We start from the raw sequence: 26,597 nt of genomic DNA, 5'->3' as shown, positions 1-26,597 counted from the left end.
GAGTTCAGAGTGTCCTTATTTTATAGCCATCAATGACACTTTTAGTAGAAAGCTTTATTGGCATAAGTGCTTTAGTACAGACTGCTTGCTTATCACTTCTTGGGACTGTGTCAGCAGTACAATCCGCTTTATCTTGAAGGGCACAGACTCAAGCGGTGGTCACTTTAGGAAGAATACACAACATCTCAAAAAGCAGGTTGGCTGCTAGCAGTGCCGTGTTTCCTAGCAAGGAGAGAGCAAAGCATGATGGGAGGACCTCACACCCAGGAGCCCAGGCCCTCCAGACTCCTCAGCCTCTGCTCTGGGCCTCCCAACGCTGACTGGGTACCCATCCTGAGACCACAGAGCATCCTCTTCCTCTCCCCCTGCATTCTGCCACCACCAAGCACCATTTGGAGATAGTACTTGAAAAATTAAGGGTTGTTTGTGGTGAGAATCTGCTTTGTTCCCATAACTCAATGTTGTGCCAGTGGCATGGCCCATTGACACCCCCACACCCCATTCACACACCTTCCAGAATTCTCCCCAGAATCTTACCAGCTAATCCCATTCAAGCTTCACCTCTGGCCTTATCTGACTATACTTAAATACTAAAACCCCTATGTTCTCTAGGCCTTGTCTCTCTGATGCCTCTTTCTGTTACATGAGTCCCTCTTCAGCACTGGTTAAAACCTGTTCAGATCTATTCAGGTCTTTCTTTGTTTTTTTTCCTGTCAGTTGTGGGGCTTGAACTCAGGACCTTGGCACTGTCCCTGAGTTCTTTTGCTCAAGGCTGGTGCTCTGCCACTTTAAGCCATTGTGCCACTTCCAGTTTTCTGGTGGTTAATTGGAGATAAGTGTTTCACAGACTTTCCTGCCTGGGCTGGCTTTGAATTTTGAGCCTCAGATCTCAGCCTCCTGAGTAGCGAGGGTTATAGGTATGAGCCACCAGTACCTGGCTTAGTTGAAGTCTCTTAACTCCTTTTCTCATCCATCTGATCTTTCCTAACAATTTACCCTTAGTTGTAACCCCCTCAAAAAAAAAAAAAAAGGAAGACATGTAGTGATATATACTATATTTATTGTCTACTCTCTAAAGGTAAGCTCTTCTAAATTAAAATTACTGTGATGTGGTCTGCTTTGAAGATCTTAACCAATCAACTACCTGCTTTATATAAACATGCTTTGAAATTTCATTTTTCAATGAAATAGCAAAAGGGGATGGATGGAGTGCTATCACCCCAAACCTAAATTGATTTCTTTCTCTTCCTCTGACTGGTAGGCAAGGTAATAGTACCTCATTACCTCTCCAGGGAGTGTCAGAGCTAATTAGCACATGCTTGGAAGGTGTGCACTAACAAGTTTATTTTCCTCAGTGTCAGAAAGACATCCTCTGCAGGTCCCACAAGCTCTCGAAGGGGACCTATCATCTACTATTCACTAGATTAATCGACACCCACGGATCACATTCTTCCTGCTTACTCACCAGACAGATCATACATGGGTGACACTTCCACAAGGTCACAGCCCACCACATTCAGACCTTGACAGCCACGGATGATCTCCAGAGCCTATCCAAGATGGAAAGTGAGTTGTTCACAGGAGTGATCATTTGCAGTGAGTGACCAGTACAGGATCCTGTGGGCAGCTCCCAGCCTATGCCCACCCTCGGACCGCCCTCAAGTGTGTAGCCACGTGGGTGAGCCTCCCAGAGAGGAAAGCAACTCGTGTACGGCCCTTCTCCCGAGGGCATCGAGTATGATGGTGGAGATGAGCCATCATCAGCTTGGTTTTGTAGGTTATGGGCTTCAAGGAAAGCAATATAAGCACAGGTACCAGCCTGGAAAGGGGGAGGAGGGCACTAGCCAAGAGCATTCCAGGCAAAAGCACCACGATGGGAAAGGCACAAGGAGTTAGGTGTGGACTGAGGTTGGGGTGGGAGTGGGAAGGAAGGCAGTACCCTTGTCAACCAGGGCTTATCGCCTACAGGCAAAAAAGCAGAGTCCTGGTGGAACTGAGGATTGCTAGGCTGTGAGAGGGGCAGTTAGACCCGCCCCCCTTTCTTAGGAGATAGGTGACCTGAATAGGTGTAGTCAGTCTGCACTCCCTCACAGACATCTCAAAGGATCCACTAATTATATGTCAAGGACAGGGTAGGAATCAATCAAAGGCCTGCCTTCCGAGCTCAGCATGCAACTGAAGCTAGAATCCAGGGTGGCTAAAATCCTTGGTGTAGATGGTTAATCCCACTGGGTGCACCTTTAAAATTGAGTGTAGTGTTTTGGTGCTAGAGATTAAATCCAGGGCCTCATGTGTGCTATGTGTGCTAAAAAAAAAAAAAAAAAAAAAAAAAAAAGTTCTTTTTTTTTTTTGGTCATGGGGCTTGAACTCTGGGCTTGGGCATTATCCTTGCGCTCTTCAGCTCAAGGCTAGCACTCTACCGCTTGAGCCACAGCGTCACTTATGTTTTCTAGTGGTTTAATGTAGATAAGAGTCTCACAGACTTTCCTGCCTGGGCTGGCTTTGAAACACGATCCTCAGACCTCAACCTCCTGAATAGCTAGGATTACAGGCATGAGCCACCAGCGCCAGGCTAATGTTCTTATGATGAGGGTACTACAGTAGTGTCCCAGTGAATTCATTACAGATGAACCAGAAGCAAAAAAAGACCAAATAAAGGACTTATATCACTTCCCACAGAAAAAAAAATGATAGTGCTTGTGAAAACTAGTCCTTTCACACCTATCCTCAGCCTTGAGAGCAGCAAAAGCCTCAGTACTCTTTCTTTCCTTCTTTCTTTTTTTTTTTTTTTTTTTGGTGCCAGTCCTGAGGCTTGAACTCAGGTCCTGGGTACTGTCCCTGAGCTTTTTTGCTCAAGGTTAGCTAGCACTTTACCATTTAATCCACAGCTCCACTTCCAGCTTTTTGGGTAGTTAATTGGAGGTGAGAGTTTCAGGGACTTTGCTGCCTAGACTAGCTTTGCACTGACCCTCAATCTACAACTCCTGAGTAGCTAGAATCACAGTCAGGAGTCACCAGGTCCTGGAAGTACTCTTATTTTGTTTATGTATGTATTTATTTTACCAGTCCTAGGGCCTGAACTCAGGGCCTGGGCACTGCCCCTGAGCTTCTTATGCTCAAGGCTGGCACTCTACCACTTGAGTGAGCCACAGGGTTTCCCACACTAAGCAAGCATTCTAGCACTAAGCCACATTCCCAGCCCTGTACTCGCCTTTTAAATCCTGCCTGGGCAGAGGATGGAATGCAGAGATAGAGGACTTACCTAACATTCATGCGGCCTTGGGAGGCCCGGGGCTCCCCACTACCACACAAAAACATGATCATGGCTCCTGCAGACTCACCACACGTCTCAGCAAAGTGGAGAGTTAAGTATGGCCACCCCCAGACACCTCCCCCAGGGGAGCCTCCTTACCTGACTTGGGGTGAGACCGGCAATTTCAGGAGTCCCAGTTCCTGGGGCATAGGCAGGGTCCAGGGCATCTATGTCAAAGCTGATGTAGAGAGGCTTGCCTCCCATCTGCTTCCTGACCTCTGCCATCAGAGGGACCAGAGACTTCATCCAGCAGTCCTCGGCCAGGACCACCCGGAAGCCCTGAGGAGGAGGAAGAGTTAGAGATCAAGGACAAGCCCACACCTTAGCTCTTCCGGGGCACAGTATGTCTGACCCTCAGTCTTTATGAGGGGGAATTATAATCTCCATTTTACAAGTAAGGCAAAGAAAAAGGGTCAAAGCTACCTCTCTTATCCTTGGGGGTCAGGATCAGAAAGAGGCTTTGCTAAAGCCAAAAGTGAGAAACTTGGGTGGTTCATGCTAGCATTTTCCAGCTACCTCTGCCCAGAACACAGGCCTTGGTGCATTCTAAAACCAAACCACAGGGAGTCAGGCACTCATGGCTCACACCTGTAATCTTAGCTAATCAGGAAGCTGAGATTTGAGAATGGTGGTTTGAAGCCAGCTTGAGTAGACAAATCTAAGAGATTCTTATCTCTAATGAACCAGCAAAAAAGCCGAAGTAGAGAAGGTTCAAATGGTAGAGCACCAGCCTTGAAGGAAAAGGCTGTGTGAAGCTAGGTGCCAGTGGCTCACACCTATAATTTTAGCTACTTAGGAGGCTGAGATCTGAAGATCACAGTTCAAAGCCAGTCCAGGCAGAAAAGTCCCCAGCAGACTCTTATCTCCAAATAACTACTCAAAAAAGAAATGGAAGTGGTGCTGTGGCTCCAGTGGTAGAGCAATAACCCTGAGCACCAAGAGGCTCAGGGACAGCACCCAGACCCTGAGTTCAAGACCAGGACCAGGAAGAACAAAAAAGTGCGAGGCCCTGAGTTCAAACCCCAATATTGGCACAGATAAAGGGATGGAGATCTTCTCATGGGGGGTCTTGTGCCATTTTCTTAAGGGCTTCTGCCCTTAAGATGATGATGAGGATGAGGATGAGAATAAAGGAGCTAGCCTTGCTGAACCTAGTTCAGACCTCTCCTCTCTTTCCAGCCAGCATTTTCAGAGGGGGCTACTGCCTCTGTCTCATTAATGTCTGCCTGTCCACTAGTATGGCCATTTCCACTCACACTTTCTGAACCTTGCTTTCCTGCAGTGCTAGGGAGGGAGCCCAGGGTCAGCCTCAGGCTGGGCAAGCGCTCTACCATGGAGGCATCTCCCAACCCTTGCTTTCTGCACTTGACCAGTAACACCCCTGAGGAAACTATAGAAAAGGCAGCACTTTGGAGGAGCAGGGGGGGAGTGGGAGGGATATCCGGTATGTCACCTGGCTCCGGTTGTATCTGTAAGGGTCCAAGGTCATGGAAGGGCCCCGGATGCCAATCTGTACCACGTGCTTACAATCCAGGAGTCCCTCGTCCACGCAGCGGCGGAAGGGTGTCCCATGGTACAGCTTCTCCCCCAGGGCCTTGTCGGCTGTATCCGTGTGGGCATCCACATGCAGCAGCCCCACAGGGCCATGCCTGGTGACAACAGGGCAGCTCAGAGGCCAAGGATCCCCTGGGAGGGCCCCAGGACATGCACCTTTCAGATCACCAAACCTTAGGGCCAGTCGCAACTGGGTGTCAGTGACCTGTCTTCACAAATGGTTTCTCTCTACATTTGTTAAAAAGTATTCTTATACTAGGCACCATGCATGTAATCCTAGCTACTCAGAAGACTGAGATCTGAGAATCACAGTTCAAAGCCAGCCTGGGTCCGAAAGCCCATGAAACTCTTATCTCCAATGAATTACTCAGAAAAAGCCAGAAATGGTGCTGTGGCTTAAGTGGTAGAACACTAACCTTGAGCATAAAGAGGCTCAGGGACAGCACCCAGGACATAGGACAAAAACAAACAAGCAAACAAAGTATTTTTATGCCAGGTGCTGGTGGCTCATGTCTGTAATCCTAACTGCTCAGGGAGCTGAGATCTGCGGATCCTAGTTTAAGGTCAGCCCAGGTAGGGAAAATTCATGAAACTCTTTATCTCCAGTTAACCACCAAAAAAGCTGGAAGTGGGGGGTGTAGCTCAAGAGGTAGAGAGGCATAGCTTGAACAATAAAGCAAAGGAAGAGAATGAGGGCCTGAGTTCAAGCCCCAGTACAAGCACAAAAAAAGTTATTTATATTTATATGTATATGTGTACATATATGTGTTAGCACATATTAATCATACAAAAGAGCTTTCATTGTGATATTCCCAGCCATGCACAAAATATATTTTGATCATATTCACTCCTCTATTCCTCTCTTCCCTCCACCTCCTGTTTCTGTCTTCAAGTCACTCAGTATCTAGGAAGAGCAACAGACTTCAAGAAACCCATGGGAAAACAGTTGTACTGGGACTGCCACCCCTACTTCCTGTCTGCTATTACAGGAGGATGACAAGGAGGGTGCAGGCTGACAGAAGCTCAGTGGAGACTGAAGTAGTGCCAACCCTCCACTGTCCAGCCGTGGCACTAGCAGGAAGCTCTGCCCCTCCCCCATTCTACAGCACCTCCATCTCCCAGCTTGAGGCAAGGCCTGCCCCCACCATCTCTAACCAGGATGCTGCCTACCCACCAGCCCTCCCCAAAATGAATTCAGGAGCTGCCACCCACCACCCCAGCCCTTCTATCTCATCCTATCTCTTTCTCTTGATCATTTAGCCATCATTGATAAATCCTTATAGATTTCTACTTTTGAAAATCCAGACCGGGTGCAGGTGGCTCATGCCTGTAATCCTAGCCTGTAATGCCTCCTCCTAGCAGGAGGCTGAGACTGAGGATGATGATTTGAAGTCAGCCTGGGGAAGGAAAGTCTATGAGAATCTTTTTTTTTTTGGGGGGGGGGCGGTCCGGTCGTGAGGCCTGAACACTGGGCCTGGGCGCTGTCCCTCAGCTCTTCAGCTTAAGGCTAGCGCTCTACCACTTGAGCCACAGCACCACTTCTAATTTTTTCTTTTTGCTTATGTGGTGCTAAGAAATCGAACCCAGGGCCTCAAGCATGCAAGGCAAGCGCTCTACCACTGAGCCATCTTCCCAGCCTCCTGTGAGACTCTTATCTCCAGCTAACCACCCAAAAAACAGAAGTGGAGCTGTTGCTCAAGTGGAGCTGACCTTGAGCACAAAAGCTCAGAGATAGTGCTCAGGCCCAGAGTTCAAGCCCCCACCTCCCAAAAATTAAAATCCAGCTTCATTGTTCAGGCAAGAGAGGGGCCACTCATTGGAAAACAGTGCTGCTCCTGGGGTCATTCCTATTCATCCACTAACATGGCCCACAAGGTGATCAATTCTGGCTTCCAGCTGTGATAAAGGCACCTGGAACTGGGCCTTCTGTTTCCATCTGAGAAGCAGCTGGGGGGAGGGGGAATTTCCCATCACCCCACCCCATAATCCACACCGACAATAGTCACTTAGGATCACCTAGCCACATACAACCATCTTTAGCTCCTGAGTTTGGAAACCCCACTGGGGCTAAGCTGCCTAGAACTTACTTTTTTTTTGGGGGGGTGGGGGAGGGTTGGTTGTGGGTCTTGAACTCTGGGCTTAGGCGCTGTCCTTGAGCTCTTCAGCTCAAGGCAAACGTTCTACCACTTGAGCCACAGTGCCATTTCTGGTTTTCTGGTTAGTTGGAGATAAGAGTCACAGGGAGCCGGGCATCAGTGCTCATACCTGTAATCCCCTAGCCACTCAGAAGGCTGAGATCTGAGGATCATGGTTCAAAACCAGCCCAGGCAGAAAAGTAGATGAGACTCTCATCTCCAGTAAACCACTACAAAAATCAGAAGTGGCGCTGTGGCTCAAGTGGTAGAATATTGGCCTTGAGCTGAAGAGCTGAGGGACTAGAGCCCAGGCCCAGAGTTCAAGCCCCATGACTGACAAAACAAAAACAAAACAAAACAAACAGTCTCAGGGACTTTCCTGCCTGGGCTTGCTTTAAACTGAGATCCTCAGATCTCAGCCTCCTGAGTAGCTAGGATTATAGGTGTAAGCCACCATGCCCGGCTAGAACTTACTTTTTTGCTATGGCTTGCAATATGGGGTAAGTGATGGTGTGATCTCCACCTGCAAAGAAAAAGGAAAAAGCATCAGAAATGTAGGTAAAATTATTCCATGAGTGATCCTTACTTTTGCCAAATTCTGCCATCTGTTCAATTATACCAGAGCCAAACTGCCACCTTGTTCAGTAGTGTGACAGTTGTTTTGTTTTGTCTTGTACAGGGTCTTTGTGCATAGCTCAGGTTGGCCTTCCCTGCATGATCCTCCTGCTTCAGCTTCCCAAAAGCTGGTATTATAGGCATGCACCACCACACCTGTCCCAAAATTGTAAATATCTTCTCCCCCCTGCATTAAAATGAATGAATCAAAATGTCCTTTTACTACTGTTTTCACATTCACAGTGGTTTGCCCGTGATAAATAAACCCTGCAGCACAGTGCAGAGAACTACACTGGCGCTTGTCAGTGGCCATTACCCAATGTCAGAGGAATGCAGCCAGCTGCTACAATTTTCTGATAGGCCTCTTGAATTAGCCGGCAGCTGTCTTGTAGGTTGTAAAGATTGACAGGCACATCACCAAGGTCTGCCACCATAAGGGACTGGAAGGGGAGGGCCCCGGTGCTAGGATTGACAGTTCGGAGCAACACAGATTCCTCCCGGATGCGTCGGGGTCCAAATCTAGAGAAGAACCATCTGTCAGCCACTGCAGAGGTGTGCTGGGTTGTCCGGTTTGATTTTAGAGGTGGGAGGATGTCTATGCAGCTCAGGTTGGCTTTGAGCTCTTGATCTTCCTTCCCCCAGTGCCACCATTACAAATAGCCACAGTAGCGTGCCTTCAAACCTCTGCAGAACATTTAGCAGTATCCTGGCTTGTACCCACTCCCTGTCAGTAGCATCTCCTCCTCACCCCTGTACCCCAAGTCAAAACAAGCAAAAATGAGTCTAGACATCACCAGACATCCCCTGGGTAAAAAACCACCTTCAGGAACCACTGATCCAGCATGTATGTGTGGCACTGAGGATGTAACCCAGACTTGGTGCATGCTAGACAAGCACTCTACCATTAGGCCATATCTCCAGTCCTTTTTAATGTTTTGAGGCAGCGTTTCACTAACTTGCCCAGGATGGCCTCAAACTCATTAAGTAGCTCAGGCAGGCATTGAACTTGTGCTCTCTCAGCCTCTGAGTTGTTGGGATTACAGGCCTGCACCACCACACCCAACTCCTAATCTTCAAGGTGAAATGATAATTATGTCACTCTGTTGTAAGAGTTAAATACAGTAATCTTTGCAACTGTGTCTTGCAATAACTGATGCCTCCTAAATTGCAGACCTACACAGTAAAAATGTAAGGAACTGAATCAGAAATGGCTGATCGTCAGTAATTAGGAAAATGGATTTGACTTCCTCTTAGGAAAAAAATTCCTTATGTGAGCAATTTTAGGGTCAGGAGAGCTGGAGAAAGGGCAGCCAGCTTCCTTTCTCAAATGCTACCATCCCAGCAAGGTCAGGGGCTGGAGACATGGAGAAGGTGGCTGGGGTTCCCAGAAACCCTCTATCTACTGATGATTACTTTAGATACAAGATTCGGTCCTATAGCCCAAACTGACCTCCAAGTCCCAATCCTCCTGCCAAAGCCTCCGTTGTCCCAGCTTTCATCCTGACCTAGGAGAGCACAAGCGCCTGACCTGGAGCCTTCAACACCCCTTGGCTTGCAGGCCCTGCCCTCCTGCCTCACCTTACCTGGCTCCAGGCCTGTTGGAGGTACCAATGTCCAGGGGCACTCCGATGAAGGCGGCGTCCAGCCCCTCCGGGGAGGCCTGCATGGGCAGACGCATCATGGAGCAGACGCCCACAGGCCGGGCTACGAACTCGGAGCTGGGAGGCTGGTTCCGGGGAGCTTTGGAGGCCTGGTGGCCCAGAGGTCGTCGGAGGTGGCAGAACACCGGAGCAGGACCCGTGCCCATGAGGGCCCGTGTACCCTGGGTGCAGCTGGATGCCAGCAGCCGCAGCATGCCACCGCTCCCAGAGCCTCTCTTGGCAAAAATGGCAGGGCCAGGCAGGCAGGGCGCCCTCGGTCGCAGGTGAGGGCCGGGCTGTCCTCCCCCGCCCATTCCCCCCCCCCCCTCAGGACTTCAGCCTCCCCACCCTCAGTAAACAACCAGGCTGTTCTCACCCAGATCCACACGCCCTGACCCGGGGTCTCAGCTCTGTGCCTCCGGCCCTCACTACCTGGCCTGAGCAACCTCTTCTATCACTCAAAGGATTTCATGACGAAAATCCTAGCTGCCCAGGAGGCTGAGATCTGAGGATCGGGGTTCAAAGCCACTGTGATAAGAAAAGACCCGGTGAGACTTACCTCCAATTAACCACTCAAAAACCAGAAGTGGAGCTGTGGCTCAAAGTGGTAGAGCGCTAGCCTTGAGTAAAAGAGCTCAGGGACAATGCTCAGGCCCTGAGTTCAAGCCCCATGACAAACAAAACAAAACAAAAAACAAGAAATATCTGGGTATTGGAGACATGGCTCAGTTACTAGAGCAGTAGTCAATGAATGAAAGTATCATGTACCGAGTTCAAGTCCCAGCCTCAGACTGGTAGGGGTGGGGGGAGTTCTGGAGAATTCTAAGGAAGCAGAACTAATTATCTGTTGCTGATATTGAGGCTTGAGATGCAGAACTCCTGATCTCATAGCACTCTATCACTTGAGCCAGGCCAGAACTTCTGGACTTTTGTTGGATACCTGCAGAAAATACTCCCAGATTTGTCTGTTTAGGCTGGCTTGCAACTGAGATCATCAGATCAGAGCCCCCTGAGTAGCTAGCTGGAATTATGACTATAAAGAGAGTCTATACTGGGAGTATGGGATGGGGGTGGGAGAGATATAATTTGTAATGGAATTAGGAGAGCCATTTGGCAATATTTTTTTAAATCTAGAGCCCCAGTTTGCATTAAAGGTCACACATCACATTCCAGAATATCCAGGGTCCACAGGGCAGGATGGGGCAAAGTTCTCCAATAGTCAACAATAGGTGTTGGTGGGAGAGATATCCAAGGGTCTCGGCTATCTTCCAGAGCAAATGCAGCTATCTCTAGTATTCTCAACACCAGATTCGGCCACAGAGCCTTCCCTGTCACTTGTCCTGAATTTGTCATTTTACTCTTAGACTTTTCTTTTTTTCTTGTTTTTTTTTTTTTTTTGGTTGGTTGTGGGGCTTGGACTGGACCTGGGCACTGTCCCTGCGCTCTTCAGCTCAAGGCGAGTGCTCTACCGATTGAGCCACAGCAGCCACTTCCAGTTTTCTAGTGGTTTATTGGAGACAGAAGTCTCATGGATATTCCTGCCTGGGCTGTCTTTGAACCACGATCCTCAAATCTCATCCTCCCGAGTAGCTAGGATTATAGGCGTGAGCCACAGGAGCTCAGCTGTAGACTTTTCTTGTCTATGGATTGTGTGTGCGCCTGTCCAGGGCTTGAACTCAGGGCCTAGCGCTGTCCCTGAGAAGTCAGAATTACAGGTGTGAGCCACCAGCACCTGGCACTTTCCCCCTCTTTTTCCCTCAAGTTTTCTGCCCTCCCCTCCACCATCCAGAAGATATACACATAAGAACACCATATATAAGGTAGAGAAGATAGAATCATCAAAAACTAAAAACTGGGGAAAAAAGACTCTTGTTTCCATATTGTGGAGTTTGTTTATATATATATTATTTTATATAGATATGAAGAGGCACTTAGGCATTGTGTCTTTGTGTTTTTTTTTGGTCTTACTGTATGTATCTAAAATCCTGTATAACTTATCATATCCCAGTGCATTTTAGATCTAACTTCTGCATTATCAGAGAGAACATATGCTGTTTGTCTGAGCTTGGCTTACTCACTTAACATGATTTGTTCTAGTCCCATCCATTTTCCTGAAAATGACATTTTATTCCTTCTAATGTGTAAAATTCCACTGTGCATAGGTACCACATTTTTTGGATCCATTCATTGATTGTGGGGCATCTGGGCTATTTCTATATCTTGGTTATTGTGAATAGTGTAGCAATGAACATGGATGTGCAGGTGTCCTTATCATATCTTGGTTCATGATGTTCAGGATGGATGCCTAGGAATGGTAAGGCTGGGTCATAGGGAAGGTCTATATTTAGTCTTTTGAGGAACCTCTGGACTGCTGTCCAGAATGGTTGTACTAGTTTACATTCCCACCAACAGTGCAGTAGAAGTCCTTTTCCCCCACATCCCTACCAACATTTGTTGTTTGAATTCATGGTGTTGGGCAATCTTACTGGGTAAAATGGAATCTCATAGTTGTTTTGATTTGCATTTCCTTTATGGTCAGGGATGATGAACATTTCCTGATGTATTTCTTTGCTATTCTTACCTCTTCTTCTGAGAAGTTTCTCCTTAGCTCCCTTTCCCAGTTAGTGGTTTATTAGGTTTGGGAGAGGTTAGTTTCCTGAGCTCCTTGTATATATTGGATATTAGGCCTTTGATACGTTGCTAGTAAAGATCTTTCCTAGTTTGTTGGCTGTCTTTCTAGTTTAGTAACTATGTCTTTTCTGTACAGAAACTTTTTATCTGGGATTCTAGTCAAGAAGTTTCTGCCTATACCTATAAGTTCTAATGTTTTTCCTACTCTCTTGAGGTAGTTTCAACATTTCAGGTCTGGTGTTGAGGTCTTTGATCCACTTTGAATTCATATTAGTGCATGGTGACAAACAGGGATCCACTTTTAGTTTTCTGCATATGGATGCCCAGTTTTCCAAACACCAATTGTTGAAGAGGCTATTTTTTCCCACTGTACAACTTTGGCTCCTTTTTCAAATATAAGTGGACATGTATGGCTTTATTTCTAGGTCTTCTAATCTGTTCCATTGATCTTTGGGACTTGACCACTCTTGGGCCATCTGTTGACCACTGTCTCTGGTGATCTCTATCATCCTCTCCTGTCAGGTCTGTAGGCTCACATTTGTTTTTTTTTTTTTTTTTTTTTTTTGTCGGTCGTGGGGCTTGAACTCTGGGCCTGGGCGTTGTCCCTCAGCTCTTCAGCTCAAGGCGAGCACTCTACCACTTGAGCTACAGCGCCACTTCCGGTTTTCTGGTGGTTTATTGGAGATAGGAGTCTCACGGTCTCTCCTGCCCAGGCTGGCTTTGAACCGCGATCCTCAGATTTCAGCCTCCTGAGTAGCTAGGATTACAGGCGTGAGCCACCAGCACCCGGCTAGGCTCACATTTTTGTGAGGTTTGACCTCAGTGTTGCTGACTCTGCCACTTGCTGCATGAACCCATCAGGCAGTGAGGCCTCGCTTCATGACACCCATCCCTCCAGGTACATTTGAGTCCATCTGATAAGCTTTCTCCAGAACTCCTCCCTGTAGAAGAGAGCATCCTTGGAAAACCACCCAGCAGCCAGCTATAGCCAGCTTTTTTTTTTTTTTTTTTTTTTTTTTAGCCAAGTCACAACATTTGGGATAAGCATCTCTTGATCAATGAAAGGTTGTCTAGCACAACAATTTCTATCCCCACAGCATGTTTGTTCTGAGCAGATCTCTGCTGGAGTGGTGCTTTGAGCTCCAAGCACAATACCAAGCCCAAAATCCTTGTGATCGCTGAGGGCAACAAGCACATAGATGCCTAGTGATCCTAGGCCCCAGCTACTCAGAGCATGGGACCGCTTCTTGGCCTGTGTGCCCATGGGCTCTGTAATCCTCCTTTTTTAGGCTTCCTGTAATTGCTTGGAAGAGAGGCATACGCCGTAGCATCCAGCTTTCCTCCACTGACATGGAGTCTTGAGTACTTTTCTGCCCAGGCTGGAACTGAGATCCTCCTGATCTCTACCTCCCATACAGCTTACAATGGCAGGCCAAAGCCACAGGTGCCTGGCTCGCTTCTTGCTTTGAAAGGGCTTTCCTTCCTTCACACTCATGGCCATTCAGTATGGTACTTCTGAATGACCATCTTATCCACAGCATCCTAGTCACAAAAGCAAAGACCCCTTTCTTCCCACTGCCTTGGTCAGCCATGACTTCAGTCACTTCAATTTCCCCAGAGTGTTCAAAATCTTCTCATAGGTGATGTTCTCATAGGTGATGGTCTTTTCCACAGTGCAGTGGGCACCTGAAGCCCCACACACCTCATGATTCCCCATCACTCAGAAGGCCTCTCAGACTCTGTTCTAAAGCTCAGCCCTCGGATGAAAAGCTTCTGCAGCTGTGTAGCTCTTTAGAGGTCTCTGAATTAGATACAACAGCAAAGGGAAGAAAGACTTTCATGATGCTAGACAGAAAGGATTAAGCTGGTGTATGCCTGCAATTCCACCTACTTGAGCAGACTGAGATCTGAGGATTGCAGTTCAAAACCAGCCCAGGAAGGAAAGTCTGTGAAACTTTTATTTCTAATTAACCATTCTAACAGAAGTAGAGCAGTAGCTCAAGTGGTAGACCACCAGCCTTGAGCAAAAAAGCTCAGGCAAGGCACCCTGGCTGTGAGTTCAAGCTCCAGTACTGGCACAAGACCAAAAAAAAAAAATGATATGATACCTTGAGGTAAAATCAAATCAGTTGAACAATAAAGTATTTGTTCTCTTTGATAACTTGATTTTGCATCCCAATTTACTCCTAAATTTAATATTGATATATCCTATTGTATTGGTGCTTTCAAAGTCCAATAATGTTTTATTTATGTTTGGTAAGGGACTGAAGTGGTAAACCAGCAAGTCACTGTATCAGGACAGTAATAACTCCCTCCCAAAGACCAGGAAATGAGAGCTGCTCTTAAATGTTTGGTTTGGGGAGATAAGGAGTCTCAGCACTTACTGGACAACTAAGACAATGAACAGATCCCCTATGATGACTTCATTCTTGGAGCTATGATAAACAGGAAGCAGAGGCAGAAGGATCCCAAGTTCAAGGCCAGTTTGAGCTAATTAATTGAGTGAATTAAGACTGTCTCAAAAAGAAGAAGAAGGAAGAGGAGGAAGGGAGGAAAAGGAGGAGGAGGAAGAGAAGGAGGAGGGGAGTGGGAAGGAAGAAGAGGAGGAGGAGGAGAAGGAGGAGAGGGAGGAGGAGGGGATGGAAACAATGGGCGCTGGTGGCTCTCATTTGTAATCCTAGCTGCTAAGGAGGCTGAGATCTGAGGATTGCAGTTCAAAGCCAGCCCAGGCAGGAAAGTCCATGAGACTCTTATCTCCAATAAACCACCAGAAAACCAGAGGTGGCACTATGGCTCAAGTGGTAGAGAGCTAGCCTTGAGCTGAAGAGCTGAGAGACAGTGCCCAGGCCCAGAGTTCAAGCCCTGCAGCCAACAAGAAAAAAAATTGTTTTTGGAGCATTACCTTTTTTTATTTTTAAAGATAGGATTTCACTATATTATTCAGGCTGCCTTTAAACCTGGGTTCAGGATCAAACCCAGGACTTTGTGTATGTTAGGAAAGGTTTTGACCATGAGCTACATTCCCAGCCCTTAAATGCAGCTCTTAAAGGGTACTTTTTTTTTTGATAAGTACAATCATACATAACAAGTCTCAGAAATGTCTATTTTCTTGGCTTACATTTGCTGCTGGCAGGCAAGAAAACTGCAAACACGCATCAACACCATATGCTGATCAACAGCTGTTTGCTCAAAATAGTTTATTCATTTACAGCTTCCCAGCCTCAGCCAAGTGCCAAGCTTTGGTTAAGTCTGACAAGGATATAAAGCAGGATAATAGCTGTCTTCCCTTGCGAGGAATTGGGTTGTAAGTTCAACAATATCTAAACTAACTTAAAAGAGCTTCAATACTCAATGGTGAGGGGTGGTAAAGTATTCCAGATGGGTCATAAGGAGGGAGGTACAAGGGGTAGAGACCATGCCTAGCAAGCACAAGGCCAAGTTCAATCCTCAGTGCCACCAAAAAGTTTTCCAGATATAATTCACATTTTCCCCCCCTGGAACAGACCAACCAATATATGGGGGGGGGGAATGGAGGGAGGCAGGCAGGTGCCCTACTCCTTCTTTTTATGTATCAAAATATGGTATCCTCTGCAAATAACTATTCAAAACAAAAATGGGCCGGGCACAGGAGGCTCACGTCTGTAATCCTAGCTACTCAGGAGGCTAGATCTGAGGATTGTGATTCAAGACCAGCTATGGCAAAAAAAAGTCCCTGAGACTTTTGATTTTTTGCCAGTCCTGGGGTTTGAACTCAGGGCCTGGACACGGTCTCTGAACTTGTTTTTGCTCAAGGATAGTACTCTAGCACTTGAGCCACAGTGCCACTTCTGGGCTTTTCTGTGTATGTGGCACTGAAGAACGGAACCCAGGGCTTCATGCATACTAGGCTAGCACTGTACCACTCAGCCACCTTCCCAGCCTATGTGAGACTCTGATCTCCAACTGACCACCAGAAAGCCCGAAGGGGTGTTGTGGCTCAAAGTGGTAGAGAGTTCGCCTTGAGCAAAAGAGCGGAGGACAGCGCCCAGGCCTTGAGTAAAGGATGGGCGCAGGAAGCGCCGTACAGGTCCAGGTGCACACCTCCTCTCAGGCCGAGCACGGAGGCCTGGCCGGATCCGTGGGGAGGAGGCCTGAACCACGCCGGGGATAGTCGCGCCCAGGCTGCTCACCCCACATTTAGCGTTGCACCCCCGGGTGACGCCCGACGCCCGGGAGGGCTCAGGCCAAGACGGAGGCCAACACCCAGGAGGAAAGCGGCCACCGGAGAAGCGCCCCGCCGCACAAGGTCCGGAGACGTCCGGGGACGTGCGCCGGGGATGAACCGATGAACCGCAAAAAGCCTGGTTTGCAGCTGTCAAAGCCCGCCCGGAACTGGGTCGCCTAGCAACCAGAGCCGCTCGCGGACAGCCCTCATTGGCTGCTTGCATCACGTGAGCCAGCGCAGCGGGCCCATTGGGAGCGGGCCTGAGCGCACGTGACGCTCGCACACGCAAGCGCGTAGCTGGGCGCCGGGGCGGGTCCGGGTCGGCCCCCGGGTGCTGCGGCCTGCGGTTCCCAATCTCGGTACTGTTTGGACTTTGCAGCCTTTGGCCGTGGCCAGGGTGAAGCAGTCAAACGCAGCGGGATGGGAACATCTCGTCTGGCAAGACTCTGACGTCAGGGACTAAAATCTGTGTCCTGAGGGAACACGGAATGGACGCGGACAACTGTTGGGCCTCGAAGGAGTCTTGTGCAAGGGGCTGGGGGGGCGGGGGGGGGGGGGGGAGGCCTAGCGGGACACTGTTTATCCAGCGCGGTCTGGAAGAGTTTGATTGGACCGGAAAGACGTCCTGGAGACTCAGTAAAAGGAGAAGTAGAAGTTTGTGTTATCCACGTGTCGGTTCCTGAAATCCAGACCCTGCTACCCGCGGTCCAGGATGATCCACAACCTGGTCCCCCAGACCTTCCCGGGTGAAAAGATCTGAGATCTCGGGGTGCAGCCCTTCCTCTTAAATCCACCTTGGAGGTGGTAGTCGATGCTCTCTGTCTCTGTCTCTCTCACACACACACTTTGCTGACACCCTAACACCCTTTAATTAGCACCTTGGGGACGACTTCTCCTAATGATTGGGGTCTGTTCATTTTACTTCCCAAAGCATCGGGGACACCTGAAAGCAGTGGGACAGGTCACTCCCGTAGTCCTACCAAATTTTCCAACATGAGCTCTAAGTTGACTGTTCCAGAGACACCCCATTGGCTTGCCTGCGGTAAGACTCTCCAGCTGACTGATTTGCAGTCAAAGGAAACTGACTTGCTTTGGAATAGGGAGTTTGGGTCTGGCTGGATGGTGGATGGTAGGGTCTGGCATCTTGTCTTCTTGGTGGAGGAAGGTAAAGCCCCTGCTTCTTAGGTGATGGGCATGCCTGAATCTCTGGAGCTAGGGGTAGGCACTTGGCTAATAGGTTACTAAACCTGTCAGTCCAGTTCCTGGGACTGGGAATTTCCTGTGACCCTGCCCCCTGACCTGAGACTATTTAGGTCTGGACCAGCTCAAGTGCCATGGTGCCATGCCATATGTGCCTCCGTGTTGGTGTCCTGCCTCCTGTCTCCTGCCTCTCTTCTGGTCACCATGGCATCCCAATTTAGCTCTTCTTTGGAGCTGAACTGGTTTGTTAGTATTGTTTTTTCTTTCCTCTCGGGCCTTTATGTTAAGTGTATTTTCTGGATGCTAGTCTACCATGCAGTTGCCAGCCTTTGAATAATACTCCAAGATTCAACCTCTCAAATATTCAACCTTCTCTTAGCTGGGCACTGGTGGCTTATGCCACCAGCTACTCAGGAGGTTGAGATCTGAGGATCGCAGTTCAAAGCCAGCCCAGGCAGGAAAGTCTGTGAGACTCTTATCTCCAATAAACCACTCAGGAAACCAGAAGTGATGCTGTGGCTCAAGTGGTAGAGCGCTAGCCTTGAACTGAAGAGCTGAGGGATAGCGCCCAGGCCCAGAGTTCAAGCCCTACAACAGACACCCCCCCCCAAAAAAAAAAAAAGTGGCTTCTCTATCTTCTCACCTTATAACATCTTGTCTACTGAAATTGGGCCTCAGTATCATTTAAACAATGGCCTGGAACCTTCCATTTTAAGATTCTTACTGATTTAAACAATTCTCCAACGAAACGGCGAGGGGTCCAAGGTCCACTATACCCATATACCCATACCCCCACTGCTGGTCTTGTTTTGCTCACCAAGTCCTTCTCTGACCTCCGCTTCAGATGTCCCCCCCCCCCACCCTCCAAGCTCTCCTGCCTTGCTCACCAAGCCCTCCTCTGCCATAAGCCTCCCAGCCATCTCCTCTATAAAGGTAACTCTCCTTATCTTGTAGCAGCTCAGTCTCTCTCTCCTCTCTCTCTTCTTTGATGACCTTCAGACCAGAGATCTTTTTCTCCTTCCTTGCTCTTATAGCACAATCTGTCTGTCTGTCTGTGTCTCTTTCTCCTTCTCTTCCTCCTTTTATGACCTCCAGACTGGAGATCCTTTTCTCCATCCTTGCTCTTTTAACTACATTCTTGCTTTTTGCAGTTGGTCCAGATTCTCTAAGCTAAAACCATCTGTCCTGTAAGTAAACTTCCTTTATCGACCTTTGCTCCTGTGTGTGTGTCTGCCTGTCAGTGTAGCTGACTCAAAGTGGGGGCAGGCATAAGCCTCCAAAGGTAAAACAAGCTAACAACCCTGCTTAAACTCCCTCTAAGCAAGCCCTTTTCTTTTTCTTACGAACCACTCACTCTTTAACTTCATAGGACAGACAATCATATTCCCTACCAACCTCAATCCTCTGAAAAGTCAGAGACCTAACAAAACCCTTAAGAAAATTTTAACCCAATTAACTGTGGAGTTCAAACAAGACTGTTAGGTTTTGAAAAAGAGGTAGCCAAGTAAGAACTGCACCACGCGGGCTGGGAAGATGGCTCAGTGGTAGAGCACTTGCCTTGCATGCCTGAGGCCCTGGGTTCGATTCTTCAGCACCACGTAAGCAAAAAGAAAAAAGTCAGAAGTGGTGCTGTGGCTCAGGTGGTAGAGTGCTAGCCTTGAGCTGAAGAGCTGAGGGACAGCGCCCAGGCCCAGAGTTCAGGCCCCACTACCGGACCCCAAAAAAAAAAAAAAAAAAAAAAAAACTGCACCACGCATGTGGTATTCAGGTAGGGGTATCAATGCACATGAGACTTCTCCTGACTCCATCTAAGAATTCAACCCCACCAAGGGACAGCTGCTGCTCACTGCCTTCTCTGGGAGGAGACCAAATTCCAGCCTTTTACCCCTATTGTCGACGCCCCTTGTCAGCAGGAAGTAGCCAGAGAGAATCCGCGCCCTATTTCATGATTATTAAAAGGCTGGAATGTAAGGTCCGCTCCTGGTTGGCTAGCAGACTCCAACCTCCTTGCAGCAAAGTCTCCACCCAGTACCTGCGTTACCTAGGCAACTGGGACACCTGGAAGAGGTCACATCTGCATCCGCTGAGGTCACATCTGAATTTGATGTGGCCACACCCTTCTCCGCCCATACCCTAGATAAGGCCTAGAGCAGGCCCAGAAGCTCTCTCTCTGTTCTTTTCTTGCTCTCTCTGCTCTTTTCTAGCTCTTTTCTCTCTCTTTCCTCTCTCTTTCCTCTTTCTTTTGCCAGCCGCGTGGAGTGCCAACCTTGCCTGGTCCCAGCAGGTCTACTGAATAAACCTACCCCTACCTGAATACCCCGTGTGTGGTGCAGTTCTTACTCGGCTACCTCTTTTTAAAAACCTAACAAAGACTGGGTTAAACTTTTACCCCTAGCACTTCTTTACCCTTCCCCATAAACCTTGCTAAATAAGCCCCTTCAAACTTACACATTTCCCAATTATCTTCTCTGGCTAATACACCTTCTTCCCTGTAAACTCTAAATAAATGGGTCTCTGCTCTGGCTCTTTCACTAATCTATCACTGACAGTGGCCAGCTGGCTAACACCCTAAGCTAGCTTCTCTCCTTTCACCACCCCTAAATTTCATAATAAAAACAAACCACTTTTTTTTTTTTTTTTGGTCTTAATCCATTCCTTTTCTCTTTCCTTAGTCTACTCACTTCAGAATTTGGATTCTTAGTTTCTCCTTTAAGGCAATCTCCTCTAGGAGACTGCTAAAGGTCCCCTAGAGAAACTCCTTCTCCCCTAGTTCTCTCTGTAGGTCCTAGAGACTGATGCCTAGAGAGAGACAAAGGCCACATGATAGGTTTTTCTTTTTCTTTTTTTTTTTGGGGGGGGGGGCGTCTGGTCATGGGGCCTGAACTCTGGGCCTGGTTGCTGTCTCTCAGCTCTTCAGCTCAAGGTTAGTGCTCTACCACTTGAGCCACAGTGCTACTTCCGGCTTTTTTTTTCTGGTTATGTGGTGCTGAGGAATTGAACCCAGGGCCTCATGCATGCAAGGCAAGCACTCTACCACTAAGCCACCTTCCCAGACCATGGTGGGTTTTTCTGCAACCCCCAACCTTCCACTAAGCTTACTCTGTCTTCATCCTTCTAAGTGTTCAAAATCAGTTTATATACTAATGTGCCTCATTGTCTTAAAGGTTTTCTGTTGTTGTTATCACTGTTTAAACATGAAAATTGTGTTAAATTCTCTTTGTTGTTGGCAGAAGTTAAACTAAAGTGCCTCTGGCTTGTTGTGTCTTGAGTTTTGCCTTGTATTTTGTTTGGTGTTGTTTATTTTTCTAGCATTGACCATATGGTTCTATAATAAAATGGGCAAAAATATCTTTGCCATTGAAATTCCAAAAGCCTTATGGCCAATTTTCATTTTTTTCAAAACCTAAGCACACCTTAAAACTTTTGTGTACAAGTGTGTGTGTCTGTGTGTGAACATGTTCAAAGGAACCTCATTGAAATACATAAAAACTGTTATCATGGTATGAGAAAAAGTAATTTTTTCTATTTCTTGGTACTGGTATTTCCTAGAATTACTTGCTTTTTGATTGCAATTGTAACTAGTAGTCATGTGAGGAATGTGAACCTTGTATTATAAAGGAGTTAATTATCAAGTGTGCTGCTTGTTAAAAGGAAAAATCTTCTGAACAACAGGAACCAATATACAAGGACATGTGCACCTCCATGTTTATTGCAGCACTGTTCACAATAGCTAGGATATGGAAACAACCTAGATGCCCCACCACAGATGAATGGATTCAAAAATTGTAGTATCTATACATAATGGAATATTATGCAGCCATTAGAAATGACAAAATAATGGCATTTGCAGGGAAATGGATGGAGCTAGAAGGAATCATGTTGAGCAAGGTAAGCCAAGAACGAAGAGACAAATGGTACATGGTCTCCCTGATAAGTGGATGCTAAATCCAAAATGTTAGGTGATATGACAAAACTAACAGGACTTAAGAAACAAAGAACTCCCACTCATCTGGTTGAACCACTACCAAATATCCCCATGCTGCTGATCACATATATGGTATATAACATGTGAGCACCGTTATATATTACAGAATGTGATAGACAATTTGCTCCAGGAAAGTTAGAATGAACTTGTGACTTTAAATGAGCATCATTATTCCACAATACTGTGAATCTCCGGAAATTATGTAATCACTTAATCACAATAAAAAAAAAAAAAGAACCTAGGGGAAGGGAGGGAGGGAGGGGATGGTAGAGGGAAAACAATGGAGGGGGTAACAATGTTCAAGAGGAAGTGTACTCATTACCTCACTCATGTAACTGTAACCCTCTGTATAGTATTTTTACAATAAAAAAATAAAAATAAGCTGGGCGCTGGTGGCTCACGCCTGTAATCCTAGCTACTCAGGAGGCTGAGATCTGAGGATCGTGGTTCAAAGCCAGCCCGGGCAGGAGAGACCGTGAGACTCCTATCTCCAATAAACCACCAGAAAACCGGAAGTGGCGCTGTAGCTCAAGTGGTAGAGCGCTCTCCTTGAGCTGAAGAGCTGAGGGACAGCGCCCAGGCCCAGAGTTCAAGCCCCACGACCGACAAAAAAATAAATAAATAAATAAATAAATAAAAATAAAAATAAATAAATAAATAAAGGAAAAATCTTTATCAATGGAAGTAGTTAAAGGAATGAGACCCAGTCCTGGTCCTAACCAGTCAGGAGATAAGGAAATGTAAAAAAAGAGAAAAGTGTTAGGTGCTGGTGGCTCACTCCTGTAATCTTGGCTACTCAGGAGGCTGAGATCTGAGGATCCCGGTTCAAAGTCAGCCCAGCAGGAAACTCCGTGAGACTCTTTTTTTTTTTTTTTGTAGGTCATGGCATGAACCCTGGGCTTGGGTACTGTCCCTATGCTCTTCAGCTCAAGGTGAGCACTCTATTGCTTGAGCCACAGCTTCACTTCCAGTTTTCTGGTAGTTAGTTGGAGATAAGAGTCTCATGGACTTTCCTGTCCTGGCTGGCCTTTGAACCTGAACCTCAGATCTCAGCCTCCTGAGTAGCTAGGATTACAAGTGTGAGCCACTGGTGCCCAGCTCCAGCTCTGTGACACTCTTATCTCCAATTAACCACCAGAAAACTAGAAGTGGCATTGTGGCTCAAGTGGTAGAGCACTTTCCTTGAGCTGAAGAGTTCAGGGATAGTGCCCAGGCACAGAGTTCAAGCCCCACCACCAACAAAAAAATAGAAAAGAGAGAGGCCGGGCGCCGGTGGCTTATATCTGTAATCCTAGCTACTCAGGAGGCTGAGATCTCAGGATCACGGTTCAAAGCCAGCCAGGACAAGAAAGTCCGTGAGACCCTTATCTCCAATAAAACCACTAGAAAACCAGAAGTGGTGCTGTGGCTCAAGTGGTAGAGCACTTGTCTTGAACTGAAGAGCTGAGGGAAAGCGCCCAAGCCCAGAGTTCAAGCCCCACGACTGACAAAAAAGAAAAAGAAAAAAAAGAGAAGTCAGTATGAGTAAAGTTAGTAAAGTTGATATGTAATCAAGTTGGCTATTATATAAATAAGATCAAGATTAATACACTGATGTAAAACTAGCATTTCATTCTTTATGTCCATCTATGAAAGTGATTGTTTGTGCACTCTTAAGTTTGTCACACAAAACTAAGTGGCAACTGAACCAAAGTTCACTTAAGTGTTTGTTTTTGTTAAGGTCCTTCAAATGAACACCTTTCACCTAAAATGCCATTTTGCCCTGTTTAATGTCTGTTTCCCAAGTAATTAGTATCCTAAAGTGCTATGTTAAGTAAATATTAACTAGATTATTTAATCAGTTGCAGTGTCAAAGATCTCATGTTTGCTAAGTTTGTCATTACAAATTTTATCCTATGTAGCATTTATACTCACAGAGGGACAAATGACTTACAAGTTTGTCAGATTTAACTTTGATTCTTATTAAGTTTCAGGTAAGCCCTGTTTAAAAACAATTTCTATTGATCTCCTTATTGCTTAAATTGGCAATAAAAGGGGTACAGATTCTATCACCCCCTCCAGTGTGGGATTCAGCCAACTAGCACATGTCATTCTAGCAACGATCAATGGCAAGTATCAACTCAGCAAGAAGAGACCTCCCAGACCCACCTGAACATTTCTGGTGACCGGGACCACACAGGGGCAGTTGGGAAGAACTGCTCAGCTAAGAAAGGAAGGTGTTGGATCCTGAATAGAGTCACTGGTGCTTATCCTTTCAAAAGTAATCAAAAGCCAGGAAATCAAGAGAAAATAATTTATAAGCATGCCTCTCTAATATCCATACCTGTCTACCTTCTAACTGGACAGGAACTTACATTCTTGCCTTTGGTACCTGCTATTTCTATTTCACATCCATACTATATAGAATCTATAGTCTAGTAATATGGAAATTCCTCCTTCCCTATAATAGGCTACAACTGGGATGATGCTCCAAATAGAACTTTTCTGGCATGTGCCCAGGTGTGTTTTCCTGTGCCATTCATATCAACCAGTACTGTTACCTTGTCAGCCTTTTGCCTGATCTCATCTTTTTCAAGTTTTTCTTTAACAGGTTAACAGCCATCACTCAGGACATTACCTGGGAGCACTTCAAGGCAATCCTATTACTGCAGGCAACCAGAGGCTTCACTTACAACAGCCTGTGCTGCCCAGCACCGATGTGGACTCCTTGATGCCCCCATGTCAGCAGGAAGTAGCCAGAAAAGACCATGACATCTCTCAACTTTTTATTCTTCAGGGTTTCAAATGATGGGAATCTGCTTTGTTCTTATAACTCCATGTTGCTCCCCTCTCAGCCCATTCTTTTTATGTATCCAAAGACCCTATATGAAGGACTTGTCTCTCCTCTCTTGGCCCATTCTTGGATATGCATCCAAAGATAGATTATGAAGGTTTGACTCCCACCTTGTTTTCTCAGGGGCATACAGATACCAGGCAAGCTACCAAACAATATGCAAAGACTGCCTGGCACAGGCAGGGCAATCTACCTAAACCTGGCTGTAAGAATTCCATTGTGGGCCCAACTGAAACCCCCATCCCCACCAACCTAGACCTTATAGCTTTTTCATTAACCTCTGCCTCTTTGCTCAGATCTCATAAAAGCCCAACTCCTGTTCCACCTCTTTTCTCATTCTCCAAGCCCTAGAGAAGGCTGTGCCCCTTGCTGTTATGACTCAGTAAACAATCCTTGCCTGTGGAAGATCAAGTCCAGCCTGTTTCCTTCCTTTTTCCTCCATTTTCCTAACAGAGAACAGTTTTGAAAAGGAACACTAGGGGCTGGGAAGTTGGCTCAGTGGTAGAGTGCTTGCCTCTTATGCATGCGGCCCTGGGTTCGATTCCACAGTACTACATAAGCCAAAAAAAGCCAGAAGTAGTGCTGTGGCTCTTCAGCCTTGAGCTGAAGAGCTGAGGGACAGTGCCCAGGCCCAGAGTTCAAGCCCCACAACCAACAAAAGAAAAGAAAAGGAACACTAGACAACTCAGGAGAGTCAGGTGGAGAAAAAGCCTAGGAGCAGAGGAAGGGGCACCAAGTTGAACTTGCTGAGGATGAACTTTGCCCTATTTTGTACTTTTGTCTAGGCTGGTTCTAACAAGCAAAATACTTATTGATTGATCTCTAGCCTCAAATTGGTGAGTCAGCAAATCATGGCATCTGATGAACCAAGTTCAGAATTATGTGATTTTTGTTGTTGCTGTTGGTGGTGGTGGTCATGGGGTTTGAACTCTAGTCCTAGGCACTGTTCCTGAGCTCTTCAGCTCAAGGCTAGCGCTCTACCGCTTGAGCCACAGTGCCACTTCCATCCTTTTCTGTTTATGTGGTGCTGAGGAATCAAACCCAGGGCCTCATGCATGAGGGGCAAGCACTCTACTGCTGAGCCACCTTCCCAGTGCCCCATTTTTTTTTTTTACAGGTGTGAGTCAACAGCACCCAGCACTTGAACTTTTTTAAATACCCAATGAGTTCAAGTTCATTGGAAAGGGTTAACTCAGAGTACAGTGGGACTCATCTTGCCTGTAGGAATCAATCTGGTGTCCAGGTCAGAGAGGATCACTCTAGGGGGCTCCAGTGTGTCAGAGCTGGCCACTCACCCCAATGTGCGAAGTAAAAAGGCTTGCTTGTTTTGGCAAAGGGTAGAAAAAGGGGACTTATTCAAACTTGGCTGCAGGAAGATGGAGAGTAAGCATTTCAAGCCATCTTCCTGGTACTGTTATGAGCTTGAGATTTAAATAGAAGAATTGGGGCTTGGGCTAGGAAGGTGGCTCAGTGGTAGAGCGCTTGCCTTGCATGCCTGAGGCCCTGGGTTCGATTCCTCAGCACCACATAAGCAAAAAGAAAAAAGCCGGGGGCTGGGAAGGTGGCTCAGTGGTAGAGCACTTGCCTTGCATGCTCGAGGCCCTGGGTTCGATTCCTCAGCACCACATAAGAAAAAAAAAAGCTGGAAGTGGCGCTGTGGCTCATGGTAGAGTGCTAGCCTTGAGCTGAAGAGCTGAGGGACAGCGTCCAGGCCCAGAGTTCAGGCCCCACGACGGGACCAAAAACAAAAAGAAAAAAGCCGGAAGTGGCGCTGTGGCTCAAGTGGTAGAGCGCTAGCCTTGAGCTGAAGAGCTGAGGGACAGTGCCCAGGCCCAGAGTTCAGGCCCCACAACCAGACCAAAAACAAAAAAAAGAAGAATTGGGGCTTAAGACAAGAAGTATGCATAAATAAGCAGTCTTAGTCGAAGCTACCTCCAGTAGATCAGTGTAGGGCACATGGGCAGCAAAGATGGTGCTGAGAGGGAGTTCAGTGGGCAGAGCCCGATTTACTGTAGAGCTCATGGGCAGCAAAGATGGCGCTGAGAGAGAGTAGAGTGGGCAGAGCCCAATTTGCTTTACGTTCAGTGCGTAACCAGCCCGTGGAAGTTTAGGTGCATGATAGAGTGTGACTTTGACAGTGATTGGTTCCTCTTCCTCCCCTGCCATGCCACCGCTCTTTTTTGCTTTAAAAAGGGCTGCTCTTTGTTAATAAACGAGTTTCTTCCTGCTTGATATGACTCCCCGCTGCATCTGATTGTCTCCCGCGCTGAGGGAGGCTGGGGAATGGGCGAGGGGCCGCACTTACCTTTCCTTGGACCCCGTCTGTCTTTCGTGGGACAGACAAGACCCAACAGATCAGTATCTCAGAATTGGTATAGTGGGGTTGTGTCACCATAAGAGTTATTGTTGCCTGGGGATGGATTAGGTTCTTGTCACAAGTATTTGTCCCTTGGACTGGGAATGTGGCTTAGGGGTAGAGTGCTTGCC

The 26,597-nt window shown here is 47.1% G+C and overlaps 1 protein-coding gene across 1 annotated transcript; it reads right to left on the bottom strand.

The window, feature by feature from the left end:
* Nucleotides 1–33: 33 nt before the first annotated feature.
* Nucleotides 34–9,487, bottom strand: LOC138814803 (guanidino acid hydrolase, mitochondrial). The gene is made up of 7 exons (XM_070003871.1): nt 9,201–9,487; nt 7,934–8,136; nt 7,477–7,525; nt 4,767–4,962; nt 3,413–3,592; nt 1,466–1,550; nt 34–222 (listed from the first exon to the last, which is right to left on the bottom strand). Exons 1-7 carry the CDS (start codon nt 9,470–9,472, stop codon nt 149–151), a joined length of 1,059 nt encoding a protein of 352 aa, XP_069859972.1. The 5' UTR covers nt 9,473–9,487; the 3' UTR covers nt 34–148.
* Nucleotides 9,488–26,597: the final 17,110 nt, after the last annotated feature.

Source organism: Dipodomys merriami, unplaced genomic scaffold (assembly GCF_024711535.1).
Source record: "Dipodomys merriami isolate MVZ:Mamm:240054 unplaced genomic scaffold, mDipMer1.0.p SCAF_613, whole genome shotgun sequence".
NCBI classification, from domain to species: domain Eukaryota; kingdom Metazoa; phylum Chordata; class Mammalia; order Rodentia; family Heteromyidae; genus Dipodomys; species Dipodomys merriami.
Note: the sequence above shows the minus strand (reverse complement) of the source record. Positions and strands in the feature narration are given on the sequence as shown.

Bases quoted from the DNA above. Each gene is read 5' to 3' on its own strand.
- LOC138814803 (XM_070003871.1), bottom strand. From the start codon at position 9,472: ATGCTGCGGCTGCTGGCATCCAGCTGCACCCAGGGTACACGGGCCCTC. The intron at 7,526-7,933 runs GTAATGGCCACT...TTTTCTTTGCAG, and splicing joins CTGCATTCCTCTGACATTGG to GTGGAGATCACACCATCACT. The intron at 3,593-4,766 runs GTGACATACCGG...CCTCCTCCTCAG, and splicing joins ACAGATACAACCGGAGCCAG to GGCTTCCGGGTGGTCCTGGC.